Genomic DNA, 19,556 nt, shown 5'->3' with positions numbered 1-19,556 from the left:
CAGTGAAACATGAGTACTCTCAGAATGTATTTTTTTTTACAATCAGGGTGGGACCAAGGGGACTGCACATCATATGGCTACTTCATCATAGTCACGGCTCAATTAACTAATGGCATGCTAATATGATCCATGACAATAGCAGGCTCTTGACAGACCTCATCTATCATCGATTTTCTTTTCTTTACCTGAAAGTTGGTGAGTAATGTGTATTACTCTGTCTGTTCACAACATCATGGCAACAAGTAGACTTCTACACGTGAATGTTCCATTACACTCTAAATTCAATGCACAACGATTAGGCCTGTACCTTTTCCCAATCTTTTTATCCTTTCTCCTCCACTCCCTCTTTCTCCTCCACTCCCTCTTATCCTCCACTCCCTCTTATCCTCCACTCCCTCTTATCCTCCACTCCCTCTTTCTCCTCCACTCCCTCTTTCTCCTCCACTCCCTCTTTCTCCTCCACTCCCTCTTTATCCCCCACTCCCTCTTATCCTCCACTCCCTCTTATCCTCCACTCCCTCTTTCTCCCCCACTCCCTCTTTCTCCTCCACTCCCTCTTATCCTCCACTCCCTCTTTCTCCTCCACTCCCTCTTATCCTCCACTCCCTCTTTCTCCTCCACTCCCTCTTCTCCTCCACTCCTCCACTCCCTCTTCTCCTCCACTCCCTCTTTCTCCTCCACTCCCTCTTTCTCCTCCACTCCCTCTTATCCTCCACTCCCTCTTTCTCCTCCACTCCCTCTTATCCTCCACTCCCTCTTATCCTCCACTCCCTCTTTCTCCTCCACTCCCTCTTATCCTCCACTCCCTCTTTCTCCCCCACTCCCTCTTTCTCCTCCACTCCATCTTTCTCCTCCACTCCCTCTTTCTCCTCCACTCCCTCTTATCCTCCACTCCCTCTTATCCTCCACTCCCGCTTATCCTCCACTCCCTCTTTCTCCTCCACTCCCTCTTATCCTCCACTCCCTCTTATCCTCCACTCCCTCTTTCTCCTCCACTCCCTCTTATCCTCCACTCCCTCTTTCTCCCCCACTCCCTCTTTCTCCTCCACTCCATCTTTCTCCTCCACTCCCTCTTTCTCCTCCACTCCCTCTTATCCTCCACTCCCTCTTATCCTCCACTCCCGCTTATCCTCCACTCCCTCTTTCTCCTCCACCCCCTCTTCTCCTCCACTCCCTCTTTCTCCTCCACTCCCTCTTTCTCCTCCACTCCCTCTTTCTCCTCCACTCCCTCTTTCTCCTCCACTCCCTCTTTCTCCTCCACTCCCTCTTTCTCCTCCACTCCCTCTTTCTCCTCTACTCCCTCTTTCTCCTCCACTCCCTCTTTCTCCTCCACTCCCTCTTTCTCCCCCACTCCCTCTTTCTCCCCCACTCCCTCTTTCTCCCCCACTCCCTCTTTCTCCTCCACTCCCTCTTTCTCCCCCATTCCCTCTTTCTCCCTCTTTCTCCTCCACACCCTCTTTCTCGTTCTGTCTTAGATGGAGTTTTGCTCTTCGCATTGTCCTCTGCTTCAGCGGGTTTGGAGGTGACTGTGAACATTGAGCGATGTAGTCTTTTACAGTCCGATATGCATGTCTCTCTACACAATGCAAAGTACCACAGAACTACAGTACCCACATACTAGAACTACTACACATACTACTGAGGCTACAATACACAAGTTATACCTTTTTCAGTCTCTTTCTCCTTCACCTCTCCTTCCTCCCCCTCTTCTTCAAAGGGCATCTCAGTCTCTCCTGCATCTCCTGCCTCTTCACTATTAGCAGCTGAACAAAAAGCATTGCAACCTCCAAAAGGAGGATGTGCAAATGGATCATTATTGTAAACAGCCAGAAAGTTTCAGAGCTCTCTAACAAGTACCTCTAAACAAGGAATTACTAATCAGCCAAGGGAAGTTGGGGAAAGAGTTGTACATGGGAAACTTTCTCCTTTAAATTATACATTTAAGATGACCGGGCTACATTTAAGATGACCTGGCTACATTTAAGATGACCTGGCTACATTTAAGATGACCGGGCTACATTTAAGATGACCGGGCTACATTTAAGATGACCGGGCTACATTTAAGATGACCGGGCTACATTTAAGATGAGATGACCGGGCTACATTTAAGATGACCGGGCTACATTTAAGATGACCGGGCTACATTTAAGATGACCGGGCTACATTTAAGATGACCGGGCTACATTTAAGATGACCGGGCTACATTTAAGATGACCGGGCTACATTTAAGATGGCCAGGCTATTGACCAATCAATGACAAGGTATTGATTCTGCAGCACTCCCCCTACTGGGTGTATGGGTTCCATAAAATCTATTCTGCATAATCCTTCCGTTTCTTTGCATGGATCCAAGTGATCCAGAAGTATTCTCTATCAACAGGGGCGTGGTGTGACAGCCTACCATAGAGATAGTAGAGATCTATACAGTGTTTTTTTCTTCGGCAGAGACATACAAGAGCCCTCTATTCCTCTCGAAGGAGCTTACCCTGTGAGCTAGTGTGTAGCTAACACAGTCCCTGAGGATTCCCCCAAGCCAGTGCCCCCTCCACGCCGACTGATCCCAGTACAGATTGTGCTGCTGAGCCCCATAGGGAGGGAACGCTGGCAGCAGTTCCCAACCCCCCCAGCCATCATGTTTCATCAACGTGACCCTCCCACCACCATTAATGTCTGACTCTCGCCCCCCTGACCCATTTTCAGAATAAGTAGATAGCTGACACCCCCTCACACATGTGCTCACATATACAGGGAAGCTGCATTTGCCTGTACACACAATGCGCGCACACCAACACATCCTCTGTATGGGGTACACACCAACACATCCTCTGTATGGGGTACACACCAACACATCCTCTGTATGGGGCACACACCAACACATCCTCTGTATGGGGTACACACCAACACATCCTCTGTATGGGGTACACACCAACACATCCTCTGTATGGGGTACACACCAACACATCCTCTGTATGGGGTACACACCAACACATCCTCTGTATGGGGTACACACCAACACATCCTCTGTATGGGGTACACACCAACTCATCCTCTGTATGGGGCACACACCAACACATCCTCTGTATGGGGTACACACCAACACATCCTCTGTATTCTGTATGGGGTACACACCAACACATCCTCTGTATGGGGTACACACCAACACATCCTCTGTATGGGGTACACACCAACTCATCCTCTGTATGGGGCACACACCAACACATCCTCTGTATTGGGTACACACCAACACATCCTCTGTATGGGGCACACACCAACACATCCTCTGTATGGGGTACACACCAACACATCCTCTGTATGGGGCACACACCAACACATCCTCTGTATGGGGTACACACACCAACACATCCTCTGTATGGGGTACACACCGACACATCCTCTGTATGGGGTACACACCAACACATCCTCTGTATGGGGCACACACCAACACATCCTCTGTATGGGGTACACACCAACACATCCTCTGTATGGAGCACACACCAACACATCCTCTGTATGGGGTACACACCAACACATCCTCTGTATGGGGCACACACCAACACATCCTCTGTATGGGGCACACACCAACACATCCTCTGTATGGGGCACACACCAACACATCCTCTGTATGGGGCACACACCAACACATCCTCTGTATGGGCCGCACACCAACACATCCTCTGTATGGGGTACACACCAACACATCCTCTGTATGGGGCACACACCAACACATCCTCTGTATGGGGTACACACCAACACATTCTCTGTATGGGGTACACACACCAACACATCCTCTGTATGGGGTAACCACACACCAACACATCCTCTATATTGGGTACACACACCAACACATCCTCTGTATGGGGTACACACACCAACACATCCTCTGTATGGGGTACACACACCAACACATCCTCTGTATGGGGTACACACCAACACATCCTCTGTATGGGGCACACACCAACACATCCTCTGTATGGGGCACACACCAACACATCCTCTGTATGGGGTACACACACCAACACATCCTCTGTATGGGGTACACACCAACACATCCTCTGTATGGGGCACACACCAACACATCCTCTGTATGGGCCGCACACCAACACATCCTCTGTATTAGGTACACACCAACACATCCTCTGTATGGGGTACACACCAACACATCCTCTGTATGGGGCACACACCAACACATCCTCTGTATGGGGTACACACACCAACACATCCTCTGTATGGGGTACACACACCAACACATCCTCTGTATGGGGTACACACACCAACACATCCTCTGTATGGGGTACACACCAACACATCCTCTGTATGGGGCACACACCAACACATCCTCTGTATGGGGCACACACCAACACATCCTCTGTATGGGCCGCACACCAACACATCCTCTGTATTGGGTACACACCAACACATCCTCTGTATGGGGCACACACCAACACATCCTCTGTATGGGCCGCACACCAACACATCCTCTGTACTAGGTACACACCAACACATCCTCTGTATGGGGTACACACCAACACATCCTCTGTATGGGGCACACACCAACACATCCTCTGTATGGGGTACACACACCAACACATCCTCTGTATGGGGTACACACACCAACACATCCTCTGTATGGGGTACACACCAACACATCCTCTGTATGGGGCACACACCAACACATCCTCTGTATGGGGTACACACACCAACACATCCTCTGTATGGGGCACACACCAACACATCCTCTGTATGGGGTACACACACCAACACATCCTCTGTATGGGGTACACACACCAACACATCCTCTGTATGGGGCACACACCAACACATCCTCTGTATGGGGTACACACCAACACATCCTATGTATGGAGCACACACCAACATCCTCTGTATGGGGTACACACCAACACATTCTCTGTATGGGGTACACACACCAACACATCCTCTGTATGGGGTACACACACCAACACATCCTCTATATTGGGTACACACACCAACACATCCTCTGTATGGGGTACACACACCAACACATCCTCTGTATGGGGTACACACACCAACACATCCTCTGTATGGGGTACACACACCAACACATCCTCTGTATGGGGTACACACCAACACATCCTCTGTATGGGGTACACACCAACACATCCTCTGTATGGGGCACACACCAACACATCCTCTGTATGGGGTACACACACCAACACATCCTCTGTATGGGGTACACACCAACACATCCTCTGTATGGAGTACACACACCAACACATCCTCTGTATGGGCCGCACACCAACACATCCTCTGTATGGGGTACACACCAACACATCCTCTGTATGGAGTACACACACCAACACATCCTCTGTATGGGCCGCACACCAACACATCCTCTGTATTAGGTACACACCAACACATCCTCTGTATGGAGTACACACACCAACACATCCTCTGTATGGGCCGCACACCAACACATCCTCTGTATGGGGTACACACCAACACATCCTCTGTATGGAGTACACACACCAACACATCCTCTGTATGGGCCGCACACCAACACATCCTCTGTATTAGGTACACACCAACACATCCTCTGTATGGAGTACACACACCAACACATCCTCTGTATGGGGTACACACACCAACACATCCTCTGAATGGGGTACACACCAACACATCCTCTGTATGGGGCACACACCAACACATCCTCTGTATGGGGCACACACCAACACATCCTCTGTATGGAGTACACACACCAACACATCCTCTGTATGGGGTACACACCAACACATCCTCTGTATGGGGTACACACCAACACATCCTCTGTATGGAGCACACACCAACACATCCTCTGTATGGAGCACACACCAACACATCCTCTGTATGGGGTACACACCAACACATCCTCTGTATTCTGTATGGGGTACACACCAACACATCCTCTGTATGGGCCGCACACCAACACATCCTCTGTATGGGGCACACACCAACACATCCTCTGTATGGGGCACACACCAACACATCCTCTGTATGGAGTACACACACCAACACATCCTCTGTATGGGCCGCACACCAACACATCCTCTGTATTAGGTACACACCAGCACATCCTCTGTATGGAGTACACACACCAACACATCCTCTGTATGGAGTACACACACCAACACATCCTCTGTATGGGGTACACACACCAACACATCCTCTGAATGGGGTACACACCAACACATCCTCTGTATGGGGCACACACCAACACATCCTCTGTATGGGGCACACACCAACACATCCTCTGTATGGGGTACACACCAACACATCCTCTGTATTCTGTATGGGCCGCACACCAATACATCCTCTGTATGGGCCGCACACCAATACATCCTCTGTATGGGGCACACACCAACACATCCTCTGTATGGGGCACACACCAACACATCCTCTGTATGGGCCACACACCAACACATTCTCTGTATGGGGTACACACTCCAACACATCCTCTGTATGGGGTACACACCAACACATCCTCTGTATTAGGTACACACCAACACATCCTCTGTATGGGGTACACACCAACACATCCTCTGTATGGAGCACACACCAACACATCCTCTGTATGGAGTACACACACCAACACATCCTCTGTATGGGGCACACACCAACACATCCTCTGTATGGGGCACACACCAACACATCCTCTGTATGGGGCACACACCAACACATCCTCTGTATGGAGTACACACACCAACACATCCTCTGTATGGGGTACACACCAACACATCCTCTGTATGGGGTACACACCAACACATCCTCTGTATGGGGTACACACCAACACATCCTCTGTATGGAGTACACACACCAACGCATCCTCTGTATGGGGCACACACCAACACATCCTCTGTATGGGGTACACACCAACACATCCTCTGTATGGAGTACACACCAACACATCCTCTGTATGGGCCACACACCAACACATTCTCTGTATGGGCCACACACCAACACATCCTCTGTATGGGGTACACACCAACACATCCTCTGTATGGGGTACACACACCAACACATCCTCTGAATGGGGTACACACCAACACATCCTCTGTATGGGGCACACACCAACACATCCTCTGTATGGGGCACACACCAACACATCCTCTGTATGGAGTACACACACCAACACATCCTCTGTATGGGGTACACACCAACACATCCTCTGTATGGGGTACACACCAACACATCCTCTGTATGGGGTACACACCAACACATCCTCTGTATGGGGTACACACCAACACATCCTCTGTATGGAGCACACACCAACACATCCTCTGTATGGGGTACACACCAACACATCCTCTGTATTCTGTATGGGGTACACACCAACACATCCTCTGTATGGGCTGCACACCAATACATCCTCTGTATGGGGCACACACCAACACATCCTCTGTATGGGGCACACACCAACACATCCTCTGTATGGGCCACACACCAACACATTCTCTGTATGGGGTACACACTCCAACACATCCTCTGTATGGGGTACACACCAACACATCCTCTGTATTAGGTACACACCAACACATCCTCTGTATGGGGTACACACCAACACATCCTCTGTATGGAGCACACACCAACACATCCTCTGTATGGAGTACACACACCAACACATCCTCTGTATGGGGCACACTCCAACACATCCTCTGTATGGGGCACACACCAACACATCCTCTGTATGGGGCACACACCAACACATCCTCTGTATGGAGTACACACACCAACACATCCTCTGTATGGGGTACACACCAACACATCCTCTGTATGGGGTACACACCAACACATCCTCTGTATGGAGCACACACCAACACATCCTCTGTATGGAGTACACACACCAACGCATCCTCTGTATGGGGCACACACCAACACATCCTCTGTATGGGGTACACACCAACACATCCTCTGTATGGAGTACACACCAACACATCCTCTGTATGGGCCACACACCAACACATCCTCTGTATGGGGTACACACCAACACATCCTCTGTATGGGGTACACACCAACACATCCTCTGTATGGGGTACACACCAACACATCCTCTGTATGGGGTACACACCAACACATCCTCTGTATGGGCCACACACCAACACATCCTCTGTATGGAGCACACACCAACACATCCTCTGTATGGGGTACACACACCAACACATCCTCTGCATGGGGTACACACCAACACATCCTCTGTATGGGGCACACACCAACACACCCTCTGTATGGGGTACACACACCAACACATCCTCTGTATGGGGTACACACACCAACACATCCTCTGTATGGGGTACACACACCAACACATCCTCTGTATGGGGTACACACCAACACATCCTCTGTATGGGGCACACACCAACACATCCTCTGTATGGGGTACACACCAACACATCCTCTGTATGGAGCACACACCAACACATCCTCTGTATGGGGTACACACCAACACATCCTCTGTATGGGGCACACACCAACACATCCTCTGTATGGGGCACACACCAACACATCCTCTGTATGGGCCGCACACCAACACATCCTCTGTATGGGCCGCACACCAACACATCCTCTGTATGGGCCGCACACCAACACATCCTCTGTATGGGGCACACACCAACACATCCTCTGTATGGGGTACACACCAACACATCCTCTGTATGGGGCACACACCAACACATCCTCTGTATGGGGTACACACCAACACATCCTCTGTATGGGGCACACACCAACACATCCTCTGTATGGGGCACACACACCAACACATCCTCTGTATGGGGCACACACCAACACATCCTCTGTATGGGGCACACACCAACACATCCTCTGTATGGGGTACACACCAACACATCCTCTGTATGGGGTACACACCAACACATCCTCTGTATGGGCCGCACACCAATACATCCTCTGTATGGGGCACACACCAACACATCCTCTGTATGGGGCACACACCAACACATCCTCTGTATGGGCCACACACCAACACATTCTCTGTATGGGGTACACACTCCAACACATCCTCTGTATGGGGTACACACCAACACATCCTCTGTATTAGGTACACACCAACACATCCTCTGTATGGGGTACACACCAACACATCCTCTGTATGGAGCACACACCAACACATCCTCTGTATGGAGTACACACACCAACACATCCTCTGTATGGGGCACACACCAACACATCCTCTGTATGGGGCACACACCAACACATCCTCTGTATGGGGCACACACCAACACATCCTCTGTATGGAGTACACACACCAACACATCCTCTGTATGGGGTACACACCAACACATCCTCTGTATGGGGTACACACCAACACATCCTCTGTATGGAGCACACACCAACACATCCTCTGTATGGAGTACACACACCAACGCATCCTCTGTATGGGGCACACACCAACACATCCTCTGTATGGGGTACACACCAACACATCCTCTGTATGGAGTACACACCAACACATCCTCTGTATGGGCCACACACCAACACATCCTCTGTATGGGGTACACACCAACACATCCTCTGTATGGGGTACACACCAACACATCCTCTGTATGGGGTACACACCAACACATCCTCTGTATGGGGTACACACCAACACATCCTCTGTATGGGCCACACACCAACACATCCTCTGTATGGAGCACACACCAACACATCCTCTGTATGGGGTACACACACCAACACATCCTCTGCATGGGGTACACACCAACACATCCTCTGTATGGGGCACACACCAACACACCCTCTGTATGGGGTACACACACCAACACATCCTCTGTATGGGGTACACACACCAACACATCCTCTGTATGGGGTACACACACCAACACATCCTCTGTATGGGGTACACACCAACACATCCTCTGTATGGGGCACACACCAACACATCCTCTGTATGGGGTACACACCAACACATCCTCTGTATGGAGCACACACCAACACATCCTCTGTATGGGGTACACACCAACACATCCTCTGTATGGGGCACACACCAACACATCCTCTGTATGGGGCACACACCAACACATCCTCTGTATGGGCCGCACACCAACACATCCTCTGTATGGGCCGCACACCAACACATCCTCTGTATGGGCCGCACACCAACACATCCTCTGTATGGGGCACACACCAACACATCCTCTGTATGGGGTACACACCAACACATCCTCTGTATGGGGCACACACCAACACATCCTCTGTATGGGGTACACACCAACACATCCTCTGTATGGGGCACACACCAACACATCCTCTGTATGGGGCACACACACCAACACATCCTCTGTATGGGGCACACACCAACACATCCTCTGTATGGGGCACACACCAACACATCCTCTGTATGGGGTACACACCAACACATCCTCTGTATGGGGTACACACCAACACATCCTCTGTATGGGGCACACACCAACACATCCTCTGTATGGGGCACACACCAACACATCCTCTGTATGGGGCACACACCAACACATCCTCTGTATGGGGCACACACCAACACATCCTCTGTATGGGGCACACACCAACACATCCTCTGTATGGGGTACACACCAACACATCCTCTGTATGGGGTACACACCAACACATCCTCTGTATGGGGTACACACCAACACATCCTCTGTATGGGGTACACACCAACACATCCTCTGTATGGGGCACACACCAACACATCCTCTGTATGGGCCACACACCAACACATCCTCTGTATGGGCCACACACCAACACATCCTCTGTATGGGCCACACACCAACACATCCTCTGTATGGGGTACACACCAACACATCCTCTGTATGGAGCACACACCAACACATCCTCTGTATGGGGAACACACCAACACATCCTCTGTATTAGGTACACACCAACACATCCTCTGTATGGAGCACACACCAACACATTCTTTGTATGAAGTGGGGGTGCTCAGGGACACTGCTGTTACACCTGGTGATCTTACACAACAGAAAGCATAAATGCATTTAATCTCAGTTACCCACGCTGCCTTGGGGGAAAGAGCGTTTCACCGTCCTACTGGTATTAATCTCTATCAGCTCGTCAGCCCAACTCGTACTGTCTGACACAAACACACACACAGACATGCACAGGGAACTGGGGTTAGATCTGCAAGAGTGTGTGTGGGTATTACGACTGTGCACGTGGGAGTGTGTTTGTGGGTGTTTGTGCATCTGCGCACGTGTGTGTGTGTGTTCAGGGGACGGCTTAGCAGAGCAGGACAGTGATGGAGCTTTCAAATCATCTGCTCTGGTCACTGGCAGCAGTTTGACACTTCACCCTCTAGAGCTTCCTGACTCCCAACACTAAAACAGCAGGCTGCCTCCCTACAGAATCATGTTCACAGTGCCTGTCAGCCTGCCATTCCAGCCACCAAAACACCTTGACATAAATCATACAAGTGTAATACAGCATATCAGGAACTTGTGACATTTGATGACTTCCTAATATGGATGCCGTAGAGTTGGAGGTTCCCAAAGTCTATGCACAGTCCACCTAGTGTTTAACGTGAAGGAGAAAGTGAAATGATTAATTGTCGAATATTAAGCAAATTGTGACTGTAGACCCATGACTTTGTCTGTTGAAAGCAAGTCTGATCAAGTCCAAGCCCTCTCTATGAGCTTTAAACCATTCTCTATGTGATTTGTTTCGGACTTCTCTCTCTCTCTCTCCCAGTGACTCCCCAGGGACCCAGTGTCTCTGAACCGTGAACCAGGGCCTTTATTACGACTGTGAACCAGGGCCTTTATTACGACTGTGAACCAGGGCCTTTATTACGACTGTGAACCAGGGCCTTTATTACGACTGTGAACCAGGGCCTTTATTACGACTGTGAACCAGGGCCTTTATTACAACTGTGAACCAAGGCCTTTATTACGACTGTGAACCAAGGCCTTTATTACGACTGTGAACCAAGGCCTTTATTACGACTGTGAACCAAGGCCTTTATTACGACTGCCAATGCGCTCTCTCACTCTAGCTCTCTCACTCTAGCTAGCTCTCTCCCCTTCTCTCCACCCTCTCTTTCGCCTTCCTCGTGCTCTCTCTCTCACCCTCTCTCTCACGCTAGCCCACATTAACGGGGTTTCAGTGTCATTATCTAAATTGAATGAGCAGCTCTGACTTCAGATGTGATTATTGTGCAATATAACATACTTCCTCTTTATTTTTTAAATAGCCCTTTTTGTGCCAGGGAATATATTATCTTTCTATGAAGCCACACCACAGGAATCTTTCAAATAAATCAGGAAGATTTCTAGATCTAGATTCAATGCTATAGATCTACTCTATTCTAAACTGCTACTCTATGGGTCTGGCTTACCTTCTTCTCTCTCTACATCCATTGGCTCAGGCAGGTCCATTGGGGAAGGGGTTGTAGTGGGGGGAGGGCTCTCAGTCAGGGCAGGTGACGTGAGCTCCTCCGCGATTGGTGGATGGGGTGTGGATTCCTCTGTGATAGGCTGAGGGGATGTTGTAGGGGGCGTTGGTAATGATGTGGTAATGATGGATGTTGTAAGTTCCTCCTGCTCTATAGGTGTAGGTGATGGGGGGGGGGGGGGGGGGGGTCAGTGAGGGGGGGGTCAGTGAGGGGGGGGGGTGTTCGGGGTCTGTAATGGGGGGGGAGTCGGTTGGGTCCTTGTTCGGAAGGAGGGGCTCTTGAGGAGAGAGAGCATGTTCAAGGTAATGAGGGATGTATTAATTCATTAAAATGAATTGGAATGTCAGTGTACTTCCTGAATTGACTGGAATTTAAATGGAATTGACCCTGACTGTGACAGAGAGAATAAAAACAGTGATCTGGATAATTACATAATCTGGTGATGACACGTGCCTGTCTGTCTGCACAAATGAACTGATGTGCCTGTCTGTCTGCACTGATGAACTGACTGTCCTGTCTGTTTGCACTGATGAACTGACTGTCCTGTCTGTTTGCACTGATGAACTGACTGTCCTGTCTGTCTGCACTGTGACGACCCTCCCCCTCTGTCTGCCAAATTCTTTCTATTGGCTCCTGTTTTCCTTAATAGTATGGCGGTAGGTGGAGCCGGGAGGGAGGCTCGGGTGTGTCCCAGGGATAAATACATCTTTCCCTCATTCATTGAGGAGACTCTCTCCATGCAGACAAACCTGTATTTTTGTTTGTGACATTTTGTTGCGTGTTTATTTTGGCACCTCAACACCCCTCATTACCACCATCTATGCACACAACCACTCACACTGCATACTACACACATAATTGTTAATTGTATATAGTTTACTTTGGTTAATAAATATATTTTTGTTATTCCTTGATCTCTGTGTTGTCTCCCTTTTTTGTTACGGGCTACGAGCCGGTTCGTGACAGCACAGATGAATTTACTATTATGTAGTCACATGACACACTTATGCACGAGCACACGTACATATATGCACACATACAAAAACACACACTCTTACCCACACATACAAAAACACACACTCTTACCCACCACGTCCTCTGTATTTTGTGTCTTTCCTGTCACATAAACACATTTGTGAATAATGAGACAATTTGTCACTTGTTTGGGTTAATGTAGGCAAGATAAATTATCACAATAACACGTAATGCCACCTGTCAGTCTGGGTGTCCCTGTCATTTGTTACCGTGGCTCTAGACAGCCATTTGCACAACGCTAATGATGATATTGTGATTCAGGGAGGGATTGAGAGACTGTTCCCAGAACACCTAATGACACCCAGATGAGTGACAGGATGGTTACTTGAACGTTTGACCTCCTACGGACTACTTTATTACCATGTGATTTGGCTGGGTTTTAATACATGCTCATGTTTATGTTGAATTCTACTGGCCATTCTCTAAATCTGCTGAAGGGTCTGTTTGTACAAGATGGAGTCTGTTTGTACATGATGGAGTCTTTTTGTACATGATGGAGTCTGTTTGTACATGATGGAGTCTGTTTGTACATGATGGAGTCTGTACATGATGGCGTCTGTTTGTACATGATGGATTCTGGTTGTACAAGATGGAGTCTGGTTGTACAAGATGGAGTCTGGTTGTACAAGATGGAGTCTGGTTGTACAAGATGGAGTCTGGTTGTACATGATGGAGTCTGGTTGTACATGATGGAGTCTGTTTGTACATGATGGAGTCTGTTTGTACATGATGGAGTCTGTTTGTACATGATGGAGTCTGTTTGTACAAGATGGAGTCTGTTTGTTTGTACAAGATGGAGTCTGTTTGTTTGTAAAAGATGGAGTCTGTTTGTACAAGATGGAGTCTGTTTGTTTGTACATGATGGAGTCTGTTTGTTTGTACATGATGGAGTCTGTTTGTTTGTACATGATGGAGTCTGTTTGTTTGTACATGATGGAGTCTGTTTGTACATGATGGAGTCTGTTTGTACATGATGGAGTCTGTTTGTACAAGATGGAGTCTGTTTGTTTGTACATGATGGAGTCTGTTTGTTTGTACATGATGGAGTCTGTTTGTTTGTACATGATGGAGTCTGTTTGTTTGTACATGATGGAGTCTGTTTGTACATGATGGAGTCTGTTTGTACATGATGGAGTCTGGTTGTACAAGAGGGAGTCTGGTTGTACAAGAGGGAGTCTGGTTGTACAAGAGGGAGTCTGGTTGTACAAGAGGGAGTCTGGTTGTACAAGAGGGAGTCTGGTTGTACAAGAGGGAGTCTGGTTGTACAAGAGGGAGTCTGTTTGTACATGATGGAGTCTGTTTGTACATGATGGAGTCTGGTTGTACATGAGGGAGTCTGGTTGTACAAGAGGGAGTCTGGTTGTACAAGAGGGAGTCTGGTTGTACAAGAGGGAGTCTGGTTGTACAAGAGGGAGTCTGGTTGTACATGATGGAGTCTGGTTGTACTAATGATGATATTGTGATTCAGGGAGGGATTGAGAGACTGTTCCCAGAACACCTAATGACACCCAGATGAGTGACAGGATGGTTACTTGAACGTTTGACCTCCTACGGACTACTTTATTACCATGTGATTTGGCTGGGTTTTAATACATGCTCATGTTTATGTTGAATTCTACTGGCCATTCTCTAAATCTGCTGAAGGGTCTGTTTGTACAAGATGGAGTCTGTTTGTACATGATGGAGTCTTTTTGTACATGATGGAGTCTGTTTGTACATGATGGAGTCTGTTTGTACATGATGGAGTCTGTTTGTACATGATGGAGTCTGTACATGATGGCGTCTGTTTGTACATGATGGATTCTGGTTGTACAAGATGGAGTCTGGTTGTACAAGATGGAGTCTGGTTGTACAAGATGGAGTCTGGTTGTACAAGATGGAGTCTGGTTGTACATGATGGAGTCTGGTTGTACATGATGGAGTCTGTTTGTACATGATGGAGTCTGTTTGTACATGATGGAGTCTGTTTGTACATGATGGAGTCTGTTTGTACATGATGGAGTCTGTTTGTACAAGATGGAGTCTGTTTGTACATGATGGAGTCTGTTTGTACAAGATGGAGTCTGTTTGTTTGTACAAGATGGAGTCTGTTTGTTTGTACAAGATGGAGTCTGTTTGTTTGTAAAAGATGGAGTCTGTTTGTTTGTACAAGATGGAGTCTGTTTGTTTGTACATGATGGAGTCTGTTTGTTTGTACATGATGGAGTCTGTTTGTTTGTACATGATGGAGTCTGTTTGTTTGTACATGATGGAGTCTGTTTGTTTGTACATGATGGAGTCTGTTTGTACATGATGGAGTCTGTTTGTACAAGATGGAGTCTGTTTGTTTGTACATGATGGAGTCTGTTTGTTTGTACATGATGGAGTCTGTTTGTTTGTACATGATGGAGTCTGTTTGTTTGTACATGATGGAGTCTGTTTGTTTGTACATGATGGAGTCTGTTTGTACATGATAGGGGCTGTGTGTGTGCACTCACACATGTGTATGCGAGAGTGTGTATGGCATAGACGTGTGAGTAAAAAAAGTCAAGAAGTGTTTGTGCGTGTGTGACTCAGGAGTCTGGTGCGGAGAGGATAGCTCATAATGGGGTGACTGGAATATTATCAAACCCATGGAAACCTTGTGTTTGTGTTTGACACCATTCCATGAATTCCTTTCCAGGCATTACTATGAGCCCATCCTCCCCAATTAAGGTAACACCAGCCATCTGTGGTGTGAGTGTAAGGTTTAAAGAGTCAGAGTCTGTGTTTTCTACTTAGCATAGAGGGAATCCTCTTGACCTGCCACAACCTGACCTGCAAAGGCAGCTTTAGGAAGGGGAGGGGCCAAGGGTTAGGACCTCATTTTCCCTCCCCCACACCCATCTGGCCAAAGTAGATCAGCCCGTCTAGTCACTGGACGGCTTGTCCCCTATCCATCTGAGCCTGCTCAATAGAAGGGACTGACCAGCTGACTGGCTGACCGGCTGGGGGAGGGACTGACTGACTGGCTGCCTGGCTGGCTGGCTGGGAGTGAGACTGACTGACTGGCTGGCTGACTGACTGGGGGAGGGACTGACTGACTGGCTTACCAGCTGACTGGCAAGGGGAGGGACTGACTGACTGACTGGGAGAGGGACTGACTGACTGGCTGGCTGACTGACTGGTGGAGGGACTGACTGACTGGCTTACCAGCTGACTGGTAAGGGGAGGGACTGGTTGACTGGCTGGGAGAGGGACTAACTGACTGGCTGCCTGTCTGGAAGTGAGACTGACTGATTGGCTGGAGGAGGGACTGACTGACTGGCTGGGGGAGGAAATGACTGACTGGCTGACTGCCTCTGGGTGGGAGGCCCTGGAGACTAAGGGAGATGTTTCTGTAGTGTAGTGGCTGGCCCCATACACATGTTACTGGGCTGTTTAATCGGATAGACTCTGCTGTGTGAAGGGAAGCAGAGAGGAGCTTCTCTTTCCCCTATTATACAGCATAACACGCTTCCCCAACATACACTCTGCAGACAGACTTGTGTGGATGGAATGTGCGTTCTGTATGTAGGGAAGAAGGATGGTTACCCGTGTACAGACACACACATACATGCACAAACCAACACAAACTCAATGAGAAAACCATACACATGCTCACTCACTTGCACACACGCTCGCTCGCATGCACACGCGCACACACGCACGCACACCCCCCCAATCTAAACACAGACAGGTCATAGTGCTGACTCTTGAGACATCGTCAATGGGGACTGGAGAGTGGAGGGTTTGCAGGGCTTGGTACAGTCATTTGTTATGACTGGACTGGGAATTATAGGGTGTTCTATTCTTAGTTCTAGAGGGGTAGACTCCTGGTCAGACACAGCTTGTATTGTACCTGTAGGAAGGTGATGGGAGGTGGGAAGGTGGGGTGTGTGTGTGTGTGTGTGTGTGTGTGTGTGTGTGTGTGTGTGTGTGTGTGTGTGTGTGTTCCACCATCAGAGTAAGACCTCAGACCTCTGTTCCTAGGGAGGAAGAGGGGAGGATGAGGATGATTTATGAGTTTCACTGTGCCAAGCCATATGCCATCCACACACACACACACAGAGAGAGACTGGTAATGAGACGCTCCAAACATCAGGGTCAGGCCCTAGCCAGATAAACTATTCTAACCACCAGATGAAAGATAAAGCAAGATAGCATCACATCTTAGTGGTAGCTCTAAGTATAGCAGATCTGAACCCCATTGTCAAGTGTATCAGAGTATCAAGCTTAGAGAAAGCTACTGATATGGTGTGGTATGCTGTACACTCTTAGTATCTAAAAGGGTTATTCTGCTGTCCCCATAGGATAATCCTTTAAGTTTCAGGTATAACCTTCTACCTGGAACCAAAAAGGTGCTCCTATGGGGACAGCCAAAGAACCCTTTTGGAACTCTTTTCTTCTTCTAAGAGTGTAGTTTGGAAGGTTTGGGGTCAGCTCCATTCAATTCTGGTCAATTCAGGAAGTGTACTGACATTTCAATTCCAACTCCAATTCTCTTTAGTGCTTTTCAATTAGGAAAAAAAAATGTTTTTAAAGACTTATTTCACCATTATTTAACCAGGTAGGCTAGTTGAGAACAAGTTCTCATTTACAACTGTGACCTGGCCAAGATAAAGCATAGCAGTGTGAACAGACAGCAACACAGTTACACATGGAGTAAACAATAAACAAGTCAATAACACAGTAGAAAAAAGAAAAAAGGAGTCTATATACATTGTGTGCAAAAAGGCATGAGGAGCCAGGCGAATAATTACAATTTAGAAGATTAACACTGGAGTGATAAATGATCAGATGGTCATGTACAGGTAGAGATACTGGTGTGCAAAAGAGCAGAAAAGTAAATAAATAAAAACAGTATGGGGATGAGGTAGGTAAATTGGGTGGGCTATTTACCGATGGACTATGTACAGCTGCAGCGATCGGTTAGCTGCTCAATTCAAAATGTTGAATTGGAATTGGGATTTTGTTTACTTTCTGAAAAGACTCGAATTGAAATGGAATGAACCCCAAACCTGGTAGTTTGTTAGACTGTGGTCTTCTCTAACAACAGTATAGCTGTCTCAGTGGTTGCCTAGCTGAAAATAAAACACACTGAAAATAAAATACAATAGACCCACTTACTGCGGTATATTAATGAGCAATATGTCTGATGACAAAATGTCTTTAATTGTCTTTGTAGGAAATAGTATGCAATAATTGGTCAAATGTGACAATTCAAGTTTGTGTCACTACCTAACTGTGGTCTTTGAAAAGTCCCTAAAGGAATTTAGACTGAGGAGCAGCTGACTGAAGCACAATCACAGCTTATCAGTGACTTTATCGGAGCTCCTGACATCGGCCTAAAAAGTCCAAAAAGTGCTGCGCTGTTCAACAACACCACTTAATGGATTTCCTCAAAGAAAATTCTGACGACATCACAGACGACGTTCCTGGCATTCCCTCTTTCTTGGGCCTCTCCCTCCCTGCTTCCCACGTCCTAAGTGCTTTTCTGGAGGAACACGAGCGGCGCACCAGCTCCCTAGATGCCAGGTTTAAATTTAGCCTGGGACCGTCGTCGGTCGGAACAAGACCCGGTTCTGAGGACCACTTTATATTCATGGTCTTGACAGTGTGTGTTTGGTCCTGTCGGATATGGGCTCCTCAAACCCAGTCAGTCAAAAAGAATCCAGTCAGACAGTCCATACTGTAGCAGCTCAACGCCCACTCTCTCCTATGAATGAACTAGAGGGACTAGCCAGTAGCCACATATTGCATTAATGTCAACCAAGATGATGGCTTGACAATGATAATGCACAAGAGATAATGTACGTCTGAAATAAACACACACACCCTACCTATAACTACTATCTATAATTTTGGACCTATCACTACCTCTACCTTCTCTAGGTGCCCTCCTCCCTGAATACTAGCAGAGGCTTCCTGAGTAGCGGTTGTGAACGGATGTGGTTCTGGTGTGGTAGTGGGGGTTATGGCTGTAGTTTCAGGTTCACTTTGACTTTAAGTTATGGAGGTAGTAGTGGTGGTTGAAGGTGGTCAAAGGCAAATGTTCTGAAAGTTCTGTGAGAAAGAAGATTCCAAGTTGACTAACAAACATCCCCCTCTCCAACCAA

At 48.0% G+C, this 19,556-nt stretch overlaps 1 protein-coding gene across 2 annotated transcripts in view; it reads right to left on the bottom strand.

The window, feature by feature from the left end:
• LOC139408423 (netrin g2b) overlaps positions 1-19,556 on the bottom strand; it is a 111,203-nt gene that overhangs the window by 9,831 nt on the left and 81,816 nt on the right. Inside the window, exon 5 of one of the 2 annotated variants that reach the window (XM_071152283.1) lies at positions 1,665-1,784. The exons of the other annotated variant lie outside the window; for it this stretch is intronic. Within the exon in view, the coding sequence (XP_071008384.1) occupies positions 1,665-1,784 (120 nt within the window). The remainder of the gene's footprint in view (positions 1-1,664; positions 1,785-19,556) is intronic. 2 annotated transcript variants of the gene reach the window in all.

This window comes from Oncorhynchus clarkii, chromosome 5 (assembly GCF_045791955.1).
Source record: "Oncorhynchus clarkii lewisi isolate Uvic-CL-2024 chromosome 5, UVic_Ocla_1.0, whole genome shotgun sequence".
NCBI lineage: Eukaryota > Metazoa > Chordata > Actinopteri > Salmoniformes > Salmonidae > Oncorhynchus > Oncorhynchus clarkii.
Note: the sequence above shows the minus strand (reverse complement) of the source record. Positions and strands in the feature narration are given on the sequence as shown.